The following is a 19640-nucleotide window of genomic DNA, read 5'->3' as shown; positions in this document are numbered from 1 at the left end:
GAAAGACCTACCCTTGGGCAGAACACTATGAATGAATGAATGAATGTCGAACTAATAAAATCATAATTTATTTTATGCTCGACCATGCCGAAATGTACTAATTATACACCCGGTAGCAGTCCTTTAATGCATGTCATTAAAGTACACCTACTCATTAAAGTACAGGTCTTCAGCCAATGATAACTCAGCTTACATGTGTTCAGCCAATGACAAGTCAGCTTTGTACGGTTATAAAACCGCAAGTATCGATTATTCTCGGATATGCAATCGAAAGAGAATTAGCGAAAAGTCACGGAGGCTGGAAATCCAATACTGTCGCAGAAGGTTATGTTCTGTTACTATAATAATTAGCGTTAATTGTAAATAATATTCAAATAAATTCAATTTGTCATCTCGTTTTTCAATGTCGAATTCAATAATCAAGGTTATAATATTATAATATTATCAAGTTTAACGGGACTACGTCAAGGTCAATGACATTATTGTTCCTCGGAAAAAATCAATTCTTTCGTGTCTGCGCACATCTCACAATTCACGACCTAGAACAAGGTCACTTCCGATCTTGTCAGTTACAAATAAAATGTATACATCTGAATACCGGTAATTTCAAGTTAGAAATATGGTCGAGCATAAAAAGTCGTATGAAACTCGCCTATAATGGTAATTAAGAAGCTCGTATGAAAATTATGAAACTCGCTTGCGCTCGTTTCATAAATATCCATACTCGATTCTTAATTACTATCATTATAGGCTCGTTGCATAATGTACTAATTTATTATCCTAATTAAACATTAACATGTTCAGTTCCCACATAAATCATCATACATTCACTCCTTGATAGAGTCGCAATGTCCCTCCGCCTTTTCGATCGATAGTTGAATAATTTCTTTACAATTCTGTCTGCAGCCATTTCTTGCGATGTTTGTTTATTACTTCTGTGATGCACGTGACTTTCAATTGTTTGTTTTCATGATCTCTTAACGACTGTCACGCTAAGAGTCTTACTACGCGCATGCCTCCAGATTCTATCCTTTGGATTATTTTGTATTGCGATCAAAGTCCACGTTTCAAACCCATTTAATAAAACAGGCATAATCATTGTTTAATAAGAGAGTCAGAAGAACACATTTTCGAAGTTTAATTTCCGGATCATTGGAATAAGTGCGAATTGCTACAACTTAAGTAAACTAAAGCATTTATTTCTTTTAACATTTGATTATTAAAGGAATTTTGTCTTAAGATGATTTCTTTCTTTATAACCGTACATTTGTATTTACTTTGCAAATGTGTTTAAATCATTTATTACAATATTCAGTCCAGGCGAATGGAGATAATTATTTCAATGAAAGACGGGAAGCGATTCGTGCACTTAGGAACAAAAAATCTACACCTGTGAAGTAACGATTAGCGAGTCTAGCCGCGAGACCAGATGGCCCGGGTTCGATTCCCGGTCGGGGCAAGTTACCTGGTTGAGGTTTTTTCCAGGGTTTTCCCTCAACCCAATATGAGCAAATGCTGGGTAACTTTTGGTGTTGGACCCCGGATTCATTTCACCGGCATTATCACCTTTATCTCATTCAGACGCTAAATAACCTAAGCTGTTGATAAAGCGTCGTAAAATAACCTACTCGAAAAACAAAACAGAGGAACAAAAACAGAGAAACAAAAACAGAGATTACTTGAAGAAAAAACTGAATTAGGTACAAACAAATACTAAGAATAAAAATATTAGAGATTTATATAAGGGTATAAAGGAATTTAAGAAAGGATATCAGGCAAGGGTAAACGTGATCAAGGATGAGAATGGTGACTTGCTTGCAGACTCTCAGCCCATCTTGAACAGATGGAAAAACTTTTCTGGGCAACTACTAAATGTACATAGGCCAAATAGAAATGATAGTGACGATATTCAAATAGAAACTGCTGAGCCATTTATACCCGAATCCACACTTTCTGAAGTAGAAAATGAAGCTTGTTACCGTACTTCAAATGTATTGACTTCATCCCAACATAATGTACTTGGTTATATCACAGTTTACTATATACAGTCACGAAGCTTGAGTTTTGAGGGTGCTAGAAACAATAGACTGTGACGGTACTATTTTGCATTGCCTGTGATGAGGCGATATTAGCGATTCTAGTGGTGAGCAACTATCTAATGTTTGCATATTTACTAGAGTTGGGCAACACGATTCTTTATCAGAAGTCGATTCCAACGATTCAATCATACATTACGAATCGATTCTAACGATTCGTTCACGATTCTTCTCAGTCTGCGATTCCAACTATTCTTTTGAATCGTCAACGAGTTCACGATTCCTCCTACTCTGCGATTCCAACGATTCGTCAACGAACGACTTACAGGACACTTTCCTTTGCAAACCACGCGTAGAACAAAAACGTTCTACATCTCTCGCATAGATGGCATAAGAGGCGAGACATCGGATTGTCTCTTTCTCATTGGCTGGAACCATTCAGCATGACCTCCATTAATCTACAAAATTACCCAAGATAAATTATAATTTATCAACTGAACCTTATTACGAAGTACATTTTTTGCATTACATCTCTATTTAACTATGCACATTTCAGGTTTGTGTTCATTATTTTCCATACTTAACAAATGCAGTATTTTGATTTCACTCTCGCTCGGGAGTATTCGACACGGTTCGGAAATGTCCGCTGACAGGTTACATCAAACAAGTAAATAGAATCGTGGGTTACGATACCATGTCAATTCGTTACTATTCTTTTGAACGACGATTCGTTGATACCACGAATCGATTCGTACGATTCTTTATTACTAGTCGTTCGAAGGAACGATTCGTTCACGAATCGACCCAACTCTAATATTTACTACGTATTGAGCTTCGCGACTGTATATACTAGACTGTGGTTACATGATTGTCAGAAATGCAATTTCGCAATAATCATCTAAGTTTCACAGACTATAATCTGAGATGCGTAAATTTGCTAGGCAACAACTTTTATTGCAAAATTCCTCGGAAAATTATATTTACGAAACATGAAATGAGCTTAAAGAGAAATTTACAACGTTCGTGTCGAAAATTTTAAGTAGACTATTATTAATGAATTTACAAATTGCATGATAGAACAGTACACTGCTTTATTTATTGAAGGAAATTATTGTAATATGCCGCTTGCAACTTTATCATCAATGAATGTAGTCAAACTGCAAGGAGTGTTTGGTGACCAAGTTTTAAATGTCCTGAAAAGAAGGGGATATAAGATGGGTAAGACTATTGGAGAAGGATCGTATTGCAAAGTTAAAGTGGCCTATAAGGACCATGAGAACGGGCACTTGAAAATAGCGTGCAAGACAATAAATAAGAGAAGAGCTTCAAAAGAATTTGTAAACAAGTTCCTACCGCGGGAAATCAGCATCATCAAAACTGTACGACACCCTCACATCGTCACCATCTTAGACATACTTGATACTGATGATCAGGTTTTTATCTTCATGGATATCTGTGAGGAAGGAGATCTTCTTGATTATATCAGGAACAGAGGGCCTCTGCCGGAATCTAAAGCGAGGCGGCTTTTCAAGTACGTAGTGTTCACTGTTTTAATTTAAGTTTCAGTATCGCCTAAGGTATTCTTATTGCATTATAGTAATATACGTTACAAGAGCGGTATGTTGACGTTTTCATGTTTGAGGAAAAGATTGAAAAAGCGAAACGTAGTTGAGCTTTTTTAATTTCCGAGAACATGAAAACAAACATACCGCTCGTGTATCGTACATTATTTTGTGCGAAGATCGTTTATTACATACCTGAAAGACGAATTTCTAATTAGTTGCAATGAAATCTCCATGTTGGTTTCTGTTTAATGACGGCAACTTGGGAAAACCAAAATATCTTCAACATTGTTGCTATAAAATGTTTTGTGCGAGATCGTGCGTATTTGCTTGTTTTCCGCACAGAACCAATACGCGGTAAGTGTGAAATACCACATTCAGTATTCCCAACGTAACACACATAACAATTTCCCTCTTCTTACCGCTAAAGCGCGACATTCATTTTACTGCTTTAGGCTTTTAACATATTATTTTTAGAGACGTTTAACATAGTAATAATTATAAATTGGAAACTTACCACTGCAATTTCACCTAAATTGCAATATTAATTATTGTTTTTAAATATTTGCAAAAATTAAGTAAAGTCTACTACTCCACGAAACTTATTGCATTCCTGATACAAGTAACATTAAGGAAGCCGTGAAAAAATCAACAAGATTCCAGATGCCGATGTTATTACTGCAATATGTTATATAAATAATATTGTTAAAATATTAAAATGAAAAATAAATCATTACATAACCTTACCGTTTGTTTTAAGTTCGCATTTATAGACTGGGGGAAAAAAAGGCAGACGTATATCACGGCCTGCTGGAGTATAGTAAACACAGAAAACATTTTATAGCAACAATGTTGAAGAAAGATATTTTGGTGTTCCGAAGTTGCCGTCATTAAACAGAAACCAACATGGAGATTTCATTGCAACTAATTAGAAATTCGTCTTTCAGGTATGTAATAAACGATCTTCGCACGAGCGGTATGTTTGTTTTCATGTTCTCGGAAATTAAAAAAAGCTCAACTACGTTATCAATGTGATATACGTCTGCCTTTCCCCCCCCCCCCCAGTCTATAAATGCGAACTTAAAACAAACGGTAAGGTTATGTAATGATTTATTTTTCATTTTAATATTTTAACAATATTATTTATATAACATATTGCAGTAATAACATCGGCATCTGGAATCTTGTTGATTTTTTTCACGGCTTCCTTAATGTTACTTGTATCAGGAATGCAATAAGTTTCGTGGAGTGGTAGACTTTACTTAATTTTTGCAAATATTTAAAAACAATAATTAACATTGCAATGTAGGTGAAATTGCAGTGGTAAGTTTCCAATTTATAATTATTACTATGTTAAACGTCTCTAAAAATAATATGTTAAAAGCCTAAAGCAGTAAAATGAATATGTCTCTTAAGCGGTAAGAAGAGGGAAATTGTTATGTGTGTTACGTTGGGAATACTGAATGTGGTATTTCACACTTACCGCATATTGGCTCTGTGCGGAAAACAAGCAAATACGCACGATCTCGCACAAAAATAATTAGACTACATTAAGTTGGGGTAGTTTCCTAGTACCCGGTACTCGTTACATAGGTCGTTTTTATGTTTACACAGTGGCTCCTTTCTGAAAAGAATTTTAATAGTTTGTTACTAGATGTGATTCTAGTCAGTTTGTAATATATTTTTGGTCCAGGGAAAATATACATCTTTTATGATTATACAACAATCGCTGACTTCACAGCTTATGTGACTATAGTCGCGACGCTGTTATTCCCGGCGTGACTCCTCCTCTTTGCTTACGTCTTAGGAAGTGAAGGTTCTATAAAGTCTAGGTAGGTAGTATCGTTCGCCATTTTTGTTCTTTCATTGCCGAGCTACCAGACGAGGGATCTATTTGCCACACCGTTAAACATTATCATGTCGTAGCTCCTATGATAATAAATCAAACGCACTGTAATTAAGCAAATAATTGAGCGGCAAATAACGTCCTCGTGTGCTTTCTGCGAACGCCAACGAAAGAGCCAAAATGGCGGGCGATTATATTAAGTATATATCGAGCCTTAGGAAATGCTTGATGTCTTCATCAGCGAATTATAAGATGTACACGTTTAAATGTAGCCGATCTGCAACGTGATTGGCTGCCGGAAATTAGAGCGACGGGACTATAGTACCGGGTACTAGGAAACTTCCTAAGTGGGCCACATTACTCGTAGAGAAGAACGCAGAAAAATTGTATACCGTTACCTTGTAAATCATTATAACTTTTAAAAGGGGCATACATCTATAATGATAATGCAGGTGCGTGTGTGTACGTCACATCATGATGTTTACTGAACAAAGTCCATTAGTAGGCCTACCTCCCACGAATGGAAAAGAATGTTGAGCAGTATTTATCTTCGATCGTACGATTCGTGGGAACGACTTCAGAATACCGCGTAAGTAGGCTACATTTATGTCGTTATTGCATTGTTGATTTTTTTTATTTTTGGTGCAAGGGACATCTCTTTTTTATGCATTCATTTATTTACCCTTCTACCATCAATAAAAACATGTGTTTTCAATTATTTTCATTAGCACAGTCATTATCTATACTAATAATAAATCTGTAGCCGAAATTTTTCTGGTAATTTTCGATTTTCCAAAAATAATTGGTCCTAACATATATAACTAACCACCCTGAAACCGAAAATAGCTTTTTTTGACATTTTTGTTTGTATGTCTGTCTGTCTGTCTGTATGTTTGTTACCTTTTCACGCGATAATGGCTGAACGGATTTCGATGAAAATTGGAATATAAATTAAGTTCGTTGTAACTTAGATTTTAGGCTATATGGCATTCAAAATACATTATTTAAAAGGGGGTTTATAAGGGGGCCTGAATTAAATAAATCGAAATATCTCGCTTATTATTGATTTTTGTGAAAAATGTTACATTACAAAAGTTTCTTGAAACATAATTTCCGATAAGTTTTATTCCTTGAACAATTTTGATAGGACTGATATTTAATGAGATACATGAGTTTTAAAATTAAAATAACTGCCATCTAAGGCCGTGTAATGAATTAAAAAACAAATGACTTCGTCTATAAGGGGCCTTGGACAGCAACAATCGAAAGTTATGAAAGATAGCCTACAGAGAATGTTTCTGTGTTTGTATGAAGTAATATCGGAAGCTAAATTAACCGATTTGTATAATTAATTATTATTTCACCATTGGAAAGTGTAGTTTCTCTAGATGGACATAATGCTATAATGTTATTACAGTAACTTCTGATATAATATAATATAATATAATGTAATATAATATAATATTATATAATATAAGTTATTTGAAGGATTCACAGCCATAGTGGGCCAAGCGCCATTTACTGAATACGTAGAAAACAAGAGCTAAAATTAAGTTATTACCATAATTCAATGGAAACCTATAATAAGTAAAATAAAATATACACATTAAATCTAAATGATGTCAATGTTCATTAAACTATGGTTGCATGTAATAAAAATTAAGACTATGGTTGCATGTAATAAAAATTAAGAAACAGGTTAAAGGAATTGTCATTGCACCAAATGAGTGTCTCTGGACCAAAATGATCGCATTTTAATTATTTGGATGCAATTTAAATTAAGTAACATATTAAACTATTTATCCTTCTATCAAACACGAATGTTCCCTGGATCAAATTTCCTATTTTAATTATGTAGGGCTAATTACTTTATATTTATTTCTAACGGGTGCAGCGGAGCGCACGGGTACGGCTAGTATATAAATAATTACGCGGTATTCTGAAGTATAGCGCATTATTGTAGCACGCGATTTTTCTCATCACCATTATTATCATCACTACCAATACCGTTATTAATGGGCTAGGATTCTGATGAAATTGCATCTTTTTTCTAGTAAGCCAGAAACGTAGCCGCTTTAGTATTTATATGTTATGTGATAAACTGAATGTTTTAAGACATATTTGTTAGGGCTTTTTTGTTTGCATTTTTTGCCTGTTTCAACTCATAAGAGCATCTTTTGTTTTATTCGGTAATTTTTGAGCCATTTTCATTTAATTTTGGCCATAAATCCCCATTATTAATGTAAAATAACGTTTATATCCTTCGATATTTTCTAACATATTTTGTCCATTAATACCCATTATTTTGTATAATATTTTAATCGTTTTTCTACACAAATATTGCCATTTTAACGTAGTACACCCCATGTAATGGATCAGTCCAACCATCCCTTCAATATAGACTCCATTATACCTATTAATTCCGGATAAGAGTGGCCTTGTGGTGGACTACATAGAACTACATCAGGTAAAATAATTAATTAAAGTGTACTACTTAGAAAAAATTATGTAAAATTAAATAAACGAATTTAATTTAATTACTAGTCTATATATTAAGTAGTCCATAACCTCTTTTCCTACTACGCTAATTATGTAAGATCAATTTTTAGGACATTTTTAAGAGCATTTTTGAAAGATTTTTAGGTCATAAATGCATTGTTTTTTGGACATTTTTTCCTGATTTATAGGTCATCAAAATCCTAGCCCTAGTGATTAACATCGTATCGTCCACACCTGTGGGGTAACGGTTAGCGCGTCTGCCCGCGAAACCAGATGGCCCGAGTTCTATTCCCGGTCTGGTTGAGGTTTTTTCCGGGGTTTTCCCTCAAGCCAATATGAGCAAATCCTGGGTAACTTTCGGTGCTGGACCCCGGACTCATTTCACCGGCATTATCACCTTCATTTCATTCAGACGCTAAATAACCTAAGATGTTTATAAAGCGTCGTAAAATTACCTACTAAAAAAACAAAGAATCATGGAATAGGCGTGTAGGCCCGATCTGATAACAAACAGTCTATCTTCTTTGGATTTCATATTAAAGCCATTAAGGTACTTATTTTACTCTTGGGAGAAAAATGTGCAATTTTTATCAAGTTTTCAAAAATTCTCCTTTATCTGATTACTTGACACAAAATTAAGGATTTTCACACAAAATAAACCCCTCAAATATTTTTAGGGTAGGGAGCACTTTTTTAAAGCGAAAACTGAAATTCGTTTTAGTCCTTGGCTCACAATTTCTTTCACTGTCTTACTCCTAAAAGAATAGAATAAGCTGTGGAAACAGTTTTTTCTCTATCTTATCCCATTAAGGAAAAATGTAATAGTATTTTAGGAAAATTTCAAATCTTCGGGTTTTAAATTAACTTTCTTAAGCAGTAGGACACTGTTTGTAGTTTGGCACTTAATCAGCTTCATTTTATACAAGAATGATTAAAATATTTCAATTCTAAGAGTACTTTGTGTTAACATTAGTGTTGTAAAATACTGTAAAACTTGAAAATAATAAGTCAAACTCTACCACCAAATTCGAATTGTTAATATACGAAAAAAAATATTAAAAGTTGACAGAATATCACGGATTGACATTTGTAGAACTGCACTTCCAGTTTAAAGAAAGGGTGCTTCCGGTCAACAAAAATTCAGCTAATTAATTAACCAAATACATAGCGACAAAACTAATATATTTTTGAAAACTAGAAAGTTCACGCTCTCAGATGACATAAAAATAGAGCAATCAAATTTTTGAAGGAATATTAAAAATTATGAGTAGATGAGTACCTTAATTAAAACCCATAAAGATGCTGTAAGAAACTTTAAATTTATAAATTGGGGTTTATTTCTTTTGGGCATTAGTTTAGAATACGTGGGACACCACAACGAACCATGCCATAACGAGAGAGAACGGGAACAGTGCTGACAACATGGCACTTTTCTAGAAAACTAATGTTTTTATTCTTCATTTATTCATATTTCAGTAGCTATAGAACTTTACGAAAAAAATGCTTATGAAACACAAACAACTATACGAAAGAAATGAATACATAAACAAATATTAAGAAGAAAGTTTAACACAAAGAAATGTGTAGAGTAAATATAAACACATGTCTTTTGGGTGAACTGGCCAAAACATAGACCTACATTATAAATTAATCCCAGGATATTTTGTAGGAAATATTTGTAACAATGTGCTGACATCGATAAAAAGTTACTGATCTTACAGTTAATTAGAAAACCTACGATACAATTTATTTATTTATTTCATGTATATGGTGTAGGCTTTCTAATCGTTGTTTAAAATTGCATATTTCATAGCCTCAAATAAATAAAGTTACAATGAAATTTAAAATTTCAGCTAAGAATAATAAAATAACCTCAAAATAACATTTTAACTACTTTATTAAAAAAAAAACAACATTCATTTGCATTCAATGTATAGGGAACCACGGATGCTGGCACGAATTTTACCAATAATAATTCAATATTACGATGTCAAACTTTCATTAACTAATAAAGTCCTTTACGGCGAAAAATAAATGAGAATTACTAACCATAAGTATGAAATAATAATTAAAGTCACGTAAAAATTTACATGTAAAGTAACCTGAAAGCAAATAAACAAGCAGTAAATTTTAATTATTTATTATGTTTTTGATTCCCCAGTTGAAGACATGTTCAAACAACAATTTGACTCACTTTCGGAAAAATTTGCGTTTATCTCAATGTTTCTCCGGATGGACGGCATGTTTCATATACAATATCAATGTTGAATCACGAACTATTTTTGTTAATAATAATAATTATAGGATGTCGTGTAAAAAGGTAGAGTCCGTAACAGGTCACATGGCCCAATATATGTTTGGAAGGTGATGATGATGACGATTATTATTATTATTATTATTATTATTATTATTATTATTATTATTATGCTAAGAGAAAAGTTGTGAATTTTAGAAGTAATTTATTTACATTTTAATTACTCTTCGGAAAATAATGCTAATAAATGGCTTGGATGTTACACAAGTCTGCATGCACATTTGTGATGAAGTACAGAGATCAGTTATACCACAGTCTAGTATATACAGTCGCGAATCTCAATACGTAGTAAATATGCAAACATTAGATAGTTGCTCACCACTAGGATCGCTAATATCGCCTCATTACAGCCAATGCAAAATAGAACCGTCACAGTCTATTGTTTCTAGCACCCTCAAAACTCAACCTTCGTGACTGTATATAGCAGACTGTGGCTATACTGTAAGTGGGCACTTCATGTCCAATCTTATCGATTGACTCTTGACAGAGCATTCATTCGTGTTTCCTGTCCAAGGTTAGACCTAGTGACTGAATTAATATGGCTATTAATGTTTTATCTGAGCTTCGTGAGCTACTCGTATGAACGGGTATTTCCTCTTCATTCATTCTGACAAGTGTAGTCTAATGTTCAGTGAGTCTTTTTAAGCGCAGACAGAATTTCAAATGAGGATCACTACTGAACGACATTTCATACAAGTTGAGAGGATGCGAAGGCATTTCTTTCCCCTTCTACGTGCCCTGAGTCCGCCAGTAACAGACCGGAAACTGTTACCTCTTATACCTGCACCCCCCAAGTTGTACACACAAGAAAATAAAATATTAAATAAAGTACATAAGTGGATATAAAATACAGTGACAGAGATGTTTGACAATTACTTGTTTCAGTATATTGTTCTTACAATATTTTCAACTAATAATTAATTAAATTAAGGAATGTTAGTTTGTATTATGAAGTCGGGGGGGAGCGACACAGTGCAGATTGTCCCAGTGTGTATGCTTAGAGCGTATTCCGAATCTCACCGGTGAGCAATCCGATGGCATCACGGTGTTCTGAATTCCACCGATGACGTCGTTGATGCTCCACCGGTGTCGCACCGGTGCCATCAACTTGCAGAGGTGGTGGCAGTCTCCATCAGCCGCCATCAGTGAATCTGATTGGTTCTTGTATAGGGGGGAATTAGCAGACGAATAACATCGTGCACTGTTGTGTCATGGCGGTGTGTTCTGCTGTATTGTGTGTAATGAGCACAACGTAAAAACAATATGTTAATGGCTTATGAGCGAACATATCAACGGACCAGTTATTACTACCGGTTGAAGAAATAAGTTGTTTGTGATCTCTTTTCTTTGAACGAGATGGCAGTACGAAAATTTCGCAAAATTTTGCTATCGTAGCACAGATAATCACTTACACGGTCGCCATGACAGCATCGATTCTTCCAGCAGTTTTGTTCCTTATTTTCGTTGCAACGTGACGTCATTGATCCCACCGGACCGGTGAGATTCGGAATACGCTGACAGTCATCGATCCTTCCAGCAGTTTTGTTCCTTATTTCGCTACAACATGACGTCATTGATGCCACGCTGATGGCTACGCTGCAGTGAAGAAAACATTTATCTTCTGCTGTCAGTAGCTTTTTAATGCGCCAGTTGATATAAACAACAATAAAATGAAATACAAACGCTTAGTATAGATTTTCCAAATATAGATTACCGGTAAACATTTTCAATACTAAGAATTTTCACTATGTTCAAAGTCAGTTAGTCGAACGTTAGTAAGATAGATAGAAGCATCTTCCCCTTCACTGATGGTAAAAAGTGTGAGTAGAGGGAAAAGCCTATCAACCAAACTGAAATGGGGATTAGTACTGTGCTCCAACCACGAGAAAGTCTCTGCCGGATGAGACGAAGGAGGGTAATGCTGTGAATGAATGTTGATGTCATAAGGTCACACACGTGGATACTCTTATCTCTATTGGCTAGCTCTCACAGCACAAACCATAACATTGATACAGACATATTGATAATACCCTAGTTACAAAATTAGATCACAGTTAATCTCCTGGTCTTTTAATCTCCTCATACAGGAAATAAAATATGCAGGAGAGCGCATGGTTTTTAAATTGACGTTATAACGGTAATATTATTTATCTACTTCGTTCCAATAGATGGGGCAATAGTAAGCACATTCCTTTCACGGTTGATCTCCTGGTTGGAGAACAGTACACAGACTCGGCTCTCTACCGTAACATAGGCTAGTTACTGGCGTACACAGGGGTAACGAGTAGGACTTGTGTGATCTGGAGTTGCGCTCGAGCAGAGGTTCGAATCCCTCTTGAGTTGCTTATTTGTTTCTTTTTTTATTTCCCCAATTATAAGGCGATCTCAAAACGAATCATTGAAATCGTCTTTTTTATTGCTTATTTCACGACGCTTTATCAACTGCTATGGCTATCTAGCGTCTGAGTGAGATGAAGGTGATAATGCCAGCGAAATGAGTACACGGTCCAACGCCGAAAGTTACCCTGCATTTGTTCTTGATAGGTTGAGGGAAAACTACGGAAAAAACCCCATCCAGGATTTGAACCCGGCCCGCTCGTTGCACGGTTAGGAATGCTAACCATTACTCCACAACTTCACCCACACTCGTGACGTCATTAAAGCACTCTGTGTAGTAAACTTGTATTCCCTCAATACGCACCCCATTTGCGCTCTTTAGTGATAATGCCAGCGAAATCAATCCAGGGTCCAGCACTGTTAATGGATTTAGAGAAAACCCCGGAAAAAACCTCAACCAGGTAACTTGTCCCAACCAGGATTTGAACCCGGGCCCGCTCGTTGCACGGTCAGGCATGCTAACTGTTACTCCACAGTGGTGGACTGCACTGTTTATCTTCTGTACGCTTTCGCTTATACTTTTTATCTACACTAATTCCGCTCCTTACTCAAGTTTCCTTAACTATAACACTTTTCGATTTTCACTATCCTGTCAATTTTTCGTAGAGGAGAAGGTGGTAATATGGGAATAGCATAAAATTCTGTAGAAAAACTACAATTTTAATGAAAATATTATACATCAACTCAAAACCTTATTCCTTTGCTGTGGTCGTGCCAGAGAATCAGTCCCATTCCGAGGCTTATTTGAAGGATTCGTAACAAGCTGTTTTTTTTACGGTGATGGGAATTGTACCAGAACAATGGAAGGGGTCCATAATCGTACCAATCTTTAAGAAGGGAGACAAGACTAACTGTAGTAACTTTCGAGGAATATCACTTTTGTTGACGTCGTACAAAATTTTGTCCAATATTCTTTTGAGAAGATTAACTCCATATGTAGATGAAATTATTGGGGATCATCAGTGTGGTTTTAGGAGTAATAGATCAACTATTGACCAGATATTTTGTATTCGACAGATAATGGAGAAAAAAATGGGAGTATAAGGGTACAGTGCATCAGTTATTCATAGATTTCAAAAAGGCATATGACTCGGTTAAGAGAGAAGTTTTATATGATATTCTTATTGAATTTGGTATTCCCAAAAAACTAGTTCGATTAATTAAAATGTGTCTCAGTGAAACGTACAGCAGAGTTCGTATAGGCCAGTTTCTGTCAGATGCGTTTCCAATTCATTGCGGGCTAAAGCAAGGAGATGCACTATCACCTTTACCTTTTAACTTCGCTCTAGAATATGCCATTAGGAAAGTCCAGGATAACAGAGAGGGTTTGGAATTGAACGGGTTACATCAGCTGCTTGTCTATGCGGATGACGTGAATATGTTAAGAGAAAATCCACAAACGATTAGGGAAAACACGGAATTTTACTGGAAGCAAGTAAAGAGATAGGATTGGAAGTAAATCCCGAAAAGACAAGTATATGATTATGTCTCGTAACGAGAATATTGTACGAAATGGAAATATACAAATTGGAAATTTATCTTTTAAAGAGGTGGAGAAGTTCAAATATCTGGGAGCAACAGTAACAAATATAAATGATACTCGGGAGGAAATTAAACACAGAATAAATATGGGAAATGCCTGTTATTATTCGGTTGAGAAACTTTTATCATCCAGTCTGCTGTCGAAAAATCTGAAAGTTAGAATTTATAAAACAGTTATATTACCGGTTGTTCTGTATGGTTGTGAAACTTGGACTCTCACTTTGAGAGAGGAACATAGGTTAAGGGTGTTTCAGAATAAGGTTCTTAGGAAAATATTTAGGGCTAAAAGGGATGAAGTTACAGGAGAATGGAGAAAGTTACACAACACAGAACTGCACGCATTGTATACTTCACCTGACGTAATTAGGAACATTAAATCCAGACGTTTGAGATGGGCAGGGCATGTAGCACGTATGGGCGAATCCAGAAATGCATATAGAGTGTTAGTTGGGAGGCCGGAGGGAAAAAGACCTTTAGGGAGACCGAGACGTAGATGGGAAGATAGTATTAAAATGGATTTGAGGGAGGTGGGATATGATGATAGAGAATGGATTAATCTTGCTCAGGATAGGGACCAATGGCGGGCTTATGTGAGGGCGGCAATGAACCTCCGGGTTCCTTAAAAGCCAGTAAGTAAGTAAGTAAGTATTATACATCAACTATTTAAGACCAAATAATAAGTTAAATTACGAAAACTAAACTAATAATATTGTTTTTTTCTGTAGAAACTGATATGTTTCGTCTTCATCTTCATCCGATTGATCTTCAGGGACAAAACGTAGTTTCTTTCTCGCCTAGACACTCCTCTTTTTCTGAAGCCCTGTTTGCGGAGAATGCATTTGTTTCTCTGAAATTTCGTGATTCCCATATTCCCCACCAGTCGCCATGTTTGTGCATAACCTAAAATATGTTAACCTAACAATGTGTTATTTGGAGAAATAAATATCTCATTTTATACCACTATTTAAGTAGTACCTACATAAAACACTAGGTATCATTAAAATACCTCATTTGCTTAAAGAGAAATGAGCTCAAGTCTTCCTTACAAAAACATTTGACTCCCGCGAAAACATTGGAATGTCAAAAGTTATAGCAATTCTCATATTACAACCCTTTCCAATATTACCATCTTCTCCTCTAATATTTATCTAAAATATTTGTTTATTACAGACAGCTGGTATCAGCCATTGACTACCTCCACTCTTTGGATATCAGCCATCGCGATCTGAAATGCGAAAACATACTTCTGGCAACGGAGGACTACGCCAAAATAGCAGATTTTGGATTTTCCCGATGGTGCAGAGCTGAAGATGGTCGCCGCATTTTGAGTGAAACGTTCTGTGGCAGTGCCGCCTACGCGGCTCCTGAGATTCTGCAAGTAAGTGTTCGTTGGAGAAGGTTAAGTATGCAACTGCGTTAATAGAAAAATGTACAGTAGACTTTGAGTTTGACTAAAATGTATATTTTTACACTGTACAACTTATTCATGAAAGTAAACTAGAAACTTCAGCTATATGATGTTCTGAAACAAATTGCAGGGCATACCTTACAACCCCAAGATGTACGACGTGTGGTCCCTGGGATGCATCTTGTTCATAATGCTCACAGCCACGATGCCTTTTGACGACTCCAATATCAAACAAATGTTGGAGAGACAAACTTCAAAGAAATTAACTTTCCCATGCCAGGCGGACTCGTCGATTAGCTTGCCAGCTAAGAAACTTGTAATGTGAGTAAAGTTAAAGGATACTTATGTTTTAATTTTATGCTACCGGTACATTAATAGAAGATAATATTTTGAAGTTTAAACTAACTGATAATCAACTATAGTATAAGATACTGCTCATTTCCGACTTCTGCTCTTTTGTGATCTTACTGAGAGGATCGCGAAGTGTCGAAATGATTGATGAAATAGAGTGCTTATTAGTGCAAACGCATAAAGAGAAGTCACAAAGTGGCTGTACCCCCATTTATTGCGACACTACGATGGGTATGATTGATTGATAGTTTAACGATCCAAGACATCGATATGAAGACCTTCATTTTCATAGCACAGCTGCCATATCCTGGCAGATGTTTTGCGTAGATAATCAAGGGTCACTTCGTTGAAGCATCTTCCACAGCTCCTCGTAATTGTGCCGTTGTGTTGTCGCAGTGAGTTCACACTTTGTCCTTGATGAACCCGCAGAGAGCATTATCAGATGTTGTGAGGTCGGGACTTCGTGGAGGCCAGGCAAAAGGAGCTTGATCAAATGCAGATCCTCCTCCAATCCACCGGTTGGGAAAGGTCGTATTCAGGTTTCAATGCGAAGTGGTGCGAATGTACGTTTTTCCCACCCTAACATTGTTACTTTTCTTGACGTTCCACACCAAAGCGGTCACGAACTTTCATGTTCACGGTATCGCCGGTATGACGTCTTTCATGAAGCCAAACCGCTGTCACTAATCTTTATTTGATAGTAAACGGACTCTGATAAGCCATGTTTGTTTATAATCATAGTAGCATGGTATACTGACGTTCAAAGATATCTGACCCCTCTAATCGATAATGTTATAATAAAAATAATAAAATTGTTTGTATACACATGAAGTCTGATTAGAATAATATGTAGGCCTATCTAGTCAGCGATGTATGCAATGGAGGGGAAACGAACTTGGCCACCCTACCACATTATCTTCTGGCCTAGTTGCCTCATAAGTGGTGCTTTGTTGGTATCACTTGTAAGGTTCAGACCTGTCTTCGGACAGTTGACTAAACAATAATTATCTATCTATCTATCTATCTATCTATCTATCTATCTATCTATCTATCTATCTATCTATCTATCTATCTATCTACCTACCTACCTACCTACCTACCTACCTACCTACCTACCTACCTACCTACCTACCTACCTACCTATCTATCTATCTATCTATCTATCTATCTATCTATCTATCTATCTATCTATCTATCTATCTATCTATCTATCTATCAGTGGCGGCTCCTGCATATTTCTTAAGAGGAGGAAAGAAATTAACAGCACGAAATGACACCTTCTTGAATGAAACATGCTACAAATTAGCCTACATACATACATGTAAGACCAGGTAGTGTTGGGGTTGGCCTTCCCTTCTGTATAGCAATAATCTGTTCTTGTAAACTGAGTTTCCTAAATTGTCCAAAATATATTATGATTTCACTTCCATTCATTGTTGAATAATTGCACAAATTAACAATTACAAGGAAATTCACAACCTCGTAGCTTTTTTCGAGCACACTACATCACACGTGTTGGAAGAGACTAGCTACTAACTTGTAACCGGAACTGTTTTACGGAAATGGAAATGGAAATATTCTGAGGAAAGCGAGAACACTGCACCCACCCACGTGGTCTTTGTTGCCACATGTACATTTTACAAGTTCAGTATCACATACTTTTTAAGAATGTCAGTTCTTGTAAAGTCATACTACCATTATTGTTCAAAGCTGCCGGTGGCCGATTAATTTTTTATGTTAAAAATGATGTAGTTTGGAGTACCTACATTCAGTTTCAAATATATTTGAACAAAACTGACAACTTGGCTGTTGCCCTGTCTAGTAAACAATGAATAGAAGTGAATTTCAGGGGCCAACTACGTAAAACTACTTCCTCTTTGTTTTACATAAACCCGACTTTAACTTTCAAATATCCACGAAAGTTTCAAACCATGAATAGTAGCCTGTATAAAGTGCAATGAATAATGTTTTTGATTTATAATTAAAAAAAAAAAAAGTTTACATGGTGTCTTTCATAGCGTTGCGTTAAATCTGTTTTTATTGTGTCTCCTCCTAGATGTGTTATAGTCCGGTTGAATGCAGCATCGTTAGATGGCAGCGGTAGCGAGCTTGCTGCACTACCAGTCGGTTTCTATTTCCCGTCCATGCGCTGATTCAGAGGAGGATCTCCTCCCTCTCCGTTCATTTACTCGCTTTAAAACTCTGCTTCTTTCTCTGGCCGCTAGTGCGCTGTTGTCTATGTGTGTTAACTGCAGTAGAGGAGGAATGAACTGCCTTTCCTCTACACAAACAATCTCGCATCTTTCTCACAGTTTTCTACAGCACATGAGCGCGCGTCGTTTAAAACTCGATCAACCGAGTTTTTCTTATAGCTGTGAACTTCCTCGAATTTCAAGGCACATATTTTATTTGGTATTTACTTTCAAAATAAAAAAAATGTGAGGAGGACGTTCCTCCCTTCCCTCCCCCGAGGAACCGCCACTGCTATCTATCTATCTATCTATCTATCTATCTATCTATCTATCTATCTATCTATCTATCTATCTATCTATCTATCTGTCTGTCTGTCTGTCTGTCTGTCTGTCTGTCTGTCTATCCATCCATCCATCCATCCATCCATCCATCCATCCATCCATCCATCCATCCATCCATCCATCTATCTATCTATCTATCTATCTATCTATCTATCTATCTATCTATCTATCTATCTATCTATCTATCTATCTATCTATCTATCTATCTATCTATCTATCTATGTATTTAGTTATTTATTTATTTATTTATGTATTTATTTATTTATTTATTTATTCGCTTAATCTTTCATTCATTAAACTTGTTCTGAGACATCCATTTGTAGCAGAGAAGTGAAAACAATCTTACAAATTTCGTATCTGCCACACAGGCATCTTCTGGAGCCAGACGTCACAAAGCGCTCCACCATTGGTCAAGTGAAGCGAAATGCTTGGCTGCGTGAAGCAGAATACCCAGATCTTCACGCCAAAAACTCTCGCCCTGCTACCAGCAAGCGTTGAATAAGGGGCAGATATATTACTATGTCAGCGCAAAAACATATCGCAAGTCTGGGGAACAATTGAAGAAAAACCATTTGGAACAATAATTGTTTTATGTTTGTGTGCATTTGTGTGTGTTTTGTATTTTAACATGTGATATTGTGTTCTTCAGATAAAGCTATAAATTTGTTTATAAAATATCTCCAGTTGTTTTTAATGACGAAGTTCTGTCGTGTAGCCATATTGCACACAAGGCTAACATATCGGAAAAGGTTGTTCAACGGATATACTGTAGTCATTTTGCGAACACTTGAAATTTTTATTATTTTTATTTGATTATTTTACAACGCTTTATCAACTGCTATGATCATCTAGCTTCTAAGTCAAAGGTGATAATGCCAGCGAAATGACTCCAGGGTCCAGCGCCGAAAGTTACCCAGCATTTTCTCTTAATGGGTTGAGGAAAAACTCCGGAAAGAACCTCAACCAGGTAACTTGTCCTAACCAGGATTTGAACCCGGGCCCGCTAGTTTCACGGCCAGATATGCTAACCATTACTCCTATTCCTGTGGCTATTCAACATTGTGCACATGTGGAACTTTTATTTTTGCGGACACTGCAATAACGAAAAGCATATTCCCTTCGCACCTTGTAAAAATGTGTGCTCTTAGAAC

General features: G+C 36.1%; 1 protein-coding gene across 1 annotated transcript; it reads left to right on the top strand.

Moving 5' to 3' along the window:
* Positions 1 to 3009: 3009 nt before the first annotated feature.
* On the top strand, positions 3010 to 19302 carry LOC138711660 (testis-specific serine/threonine-protein kinase 6-like). Its single transcript, XM_069842792.1, has 4 exons — positions 3010 to 3567; positions 15367 to 15574; positions 15735 to 15925; positions 18858 to 19302. Exons 1-4 carry the CDS (start codon positions 3107 to 3109, stop codon positions 18985 to 18987), a joined length of 990 nt encoding a protein of 329 aa, XP_069698893.1. The 5' UTR covers positions 3010 to 3106; the 3' UTR covers positions 18988 to 19302.
* Positions 19303 to 19640: the final 338 nt, after the last annotated feature.

Source organism: Periplaneta americana, chromosome 13 (genome assembly GCF_040183065.1).
Source record: "Periplaneta americana isolate PAMFEO1 chromosome 13, P.americana_PAMFEO1_priV1, whole genome shotgun sequence".
Lineage (NCBI taxonomy): Eukaryota > Metazoa > Arthropoda > Insecta > Blattodea > Blattidae > Periplaneta > Periplaneta americana.
Note: the sequence above shows the minus strand (reverse complement) of the source record. Positions and strands in the feature narration are given on the sequence as shown.

What these genes read in the sequence shown, in the direction of transcription:
- LOC138711660 (XM_069842792.1), top strand. Translation starts at nt 3,107, where the DNA reads ATGATAGAACAGTACACTGCTTTATTTATTGAAGGAAATTATTGTAAT. An exon ending in AAAGCGAGGCGGCTTTTCAA is followed by an intron (nt 3,568 to 15,366) that starts GTACGTAGTGTT and finishes TGTTTATTACAG; the next exon opens with ACAGCTGGTATCAGCCATTG. An exon ending in CCAGCTAAGAAACTTGTAAT is followed by an intron (nt 15,926 to 18,857) that starts GTGAGTAAAGTT and finishes TCTGCCACACAG; the next exon opens with GCATCTTCTGGAGCCAGACG.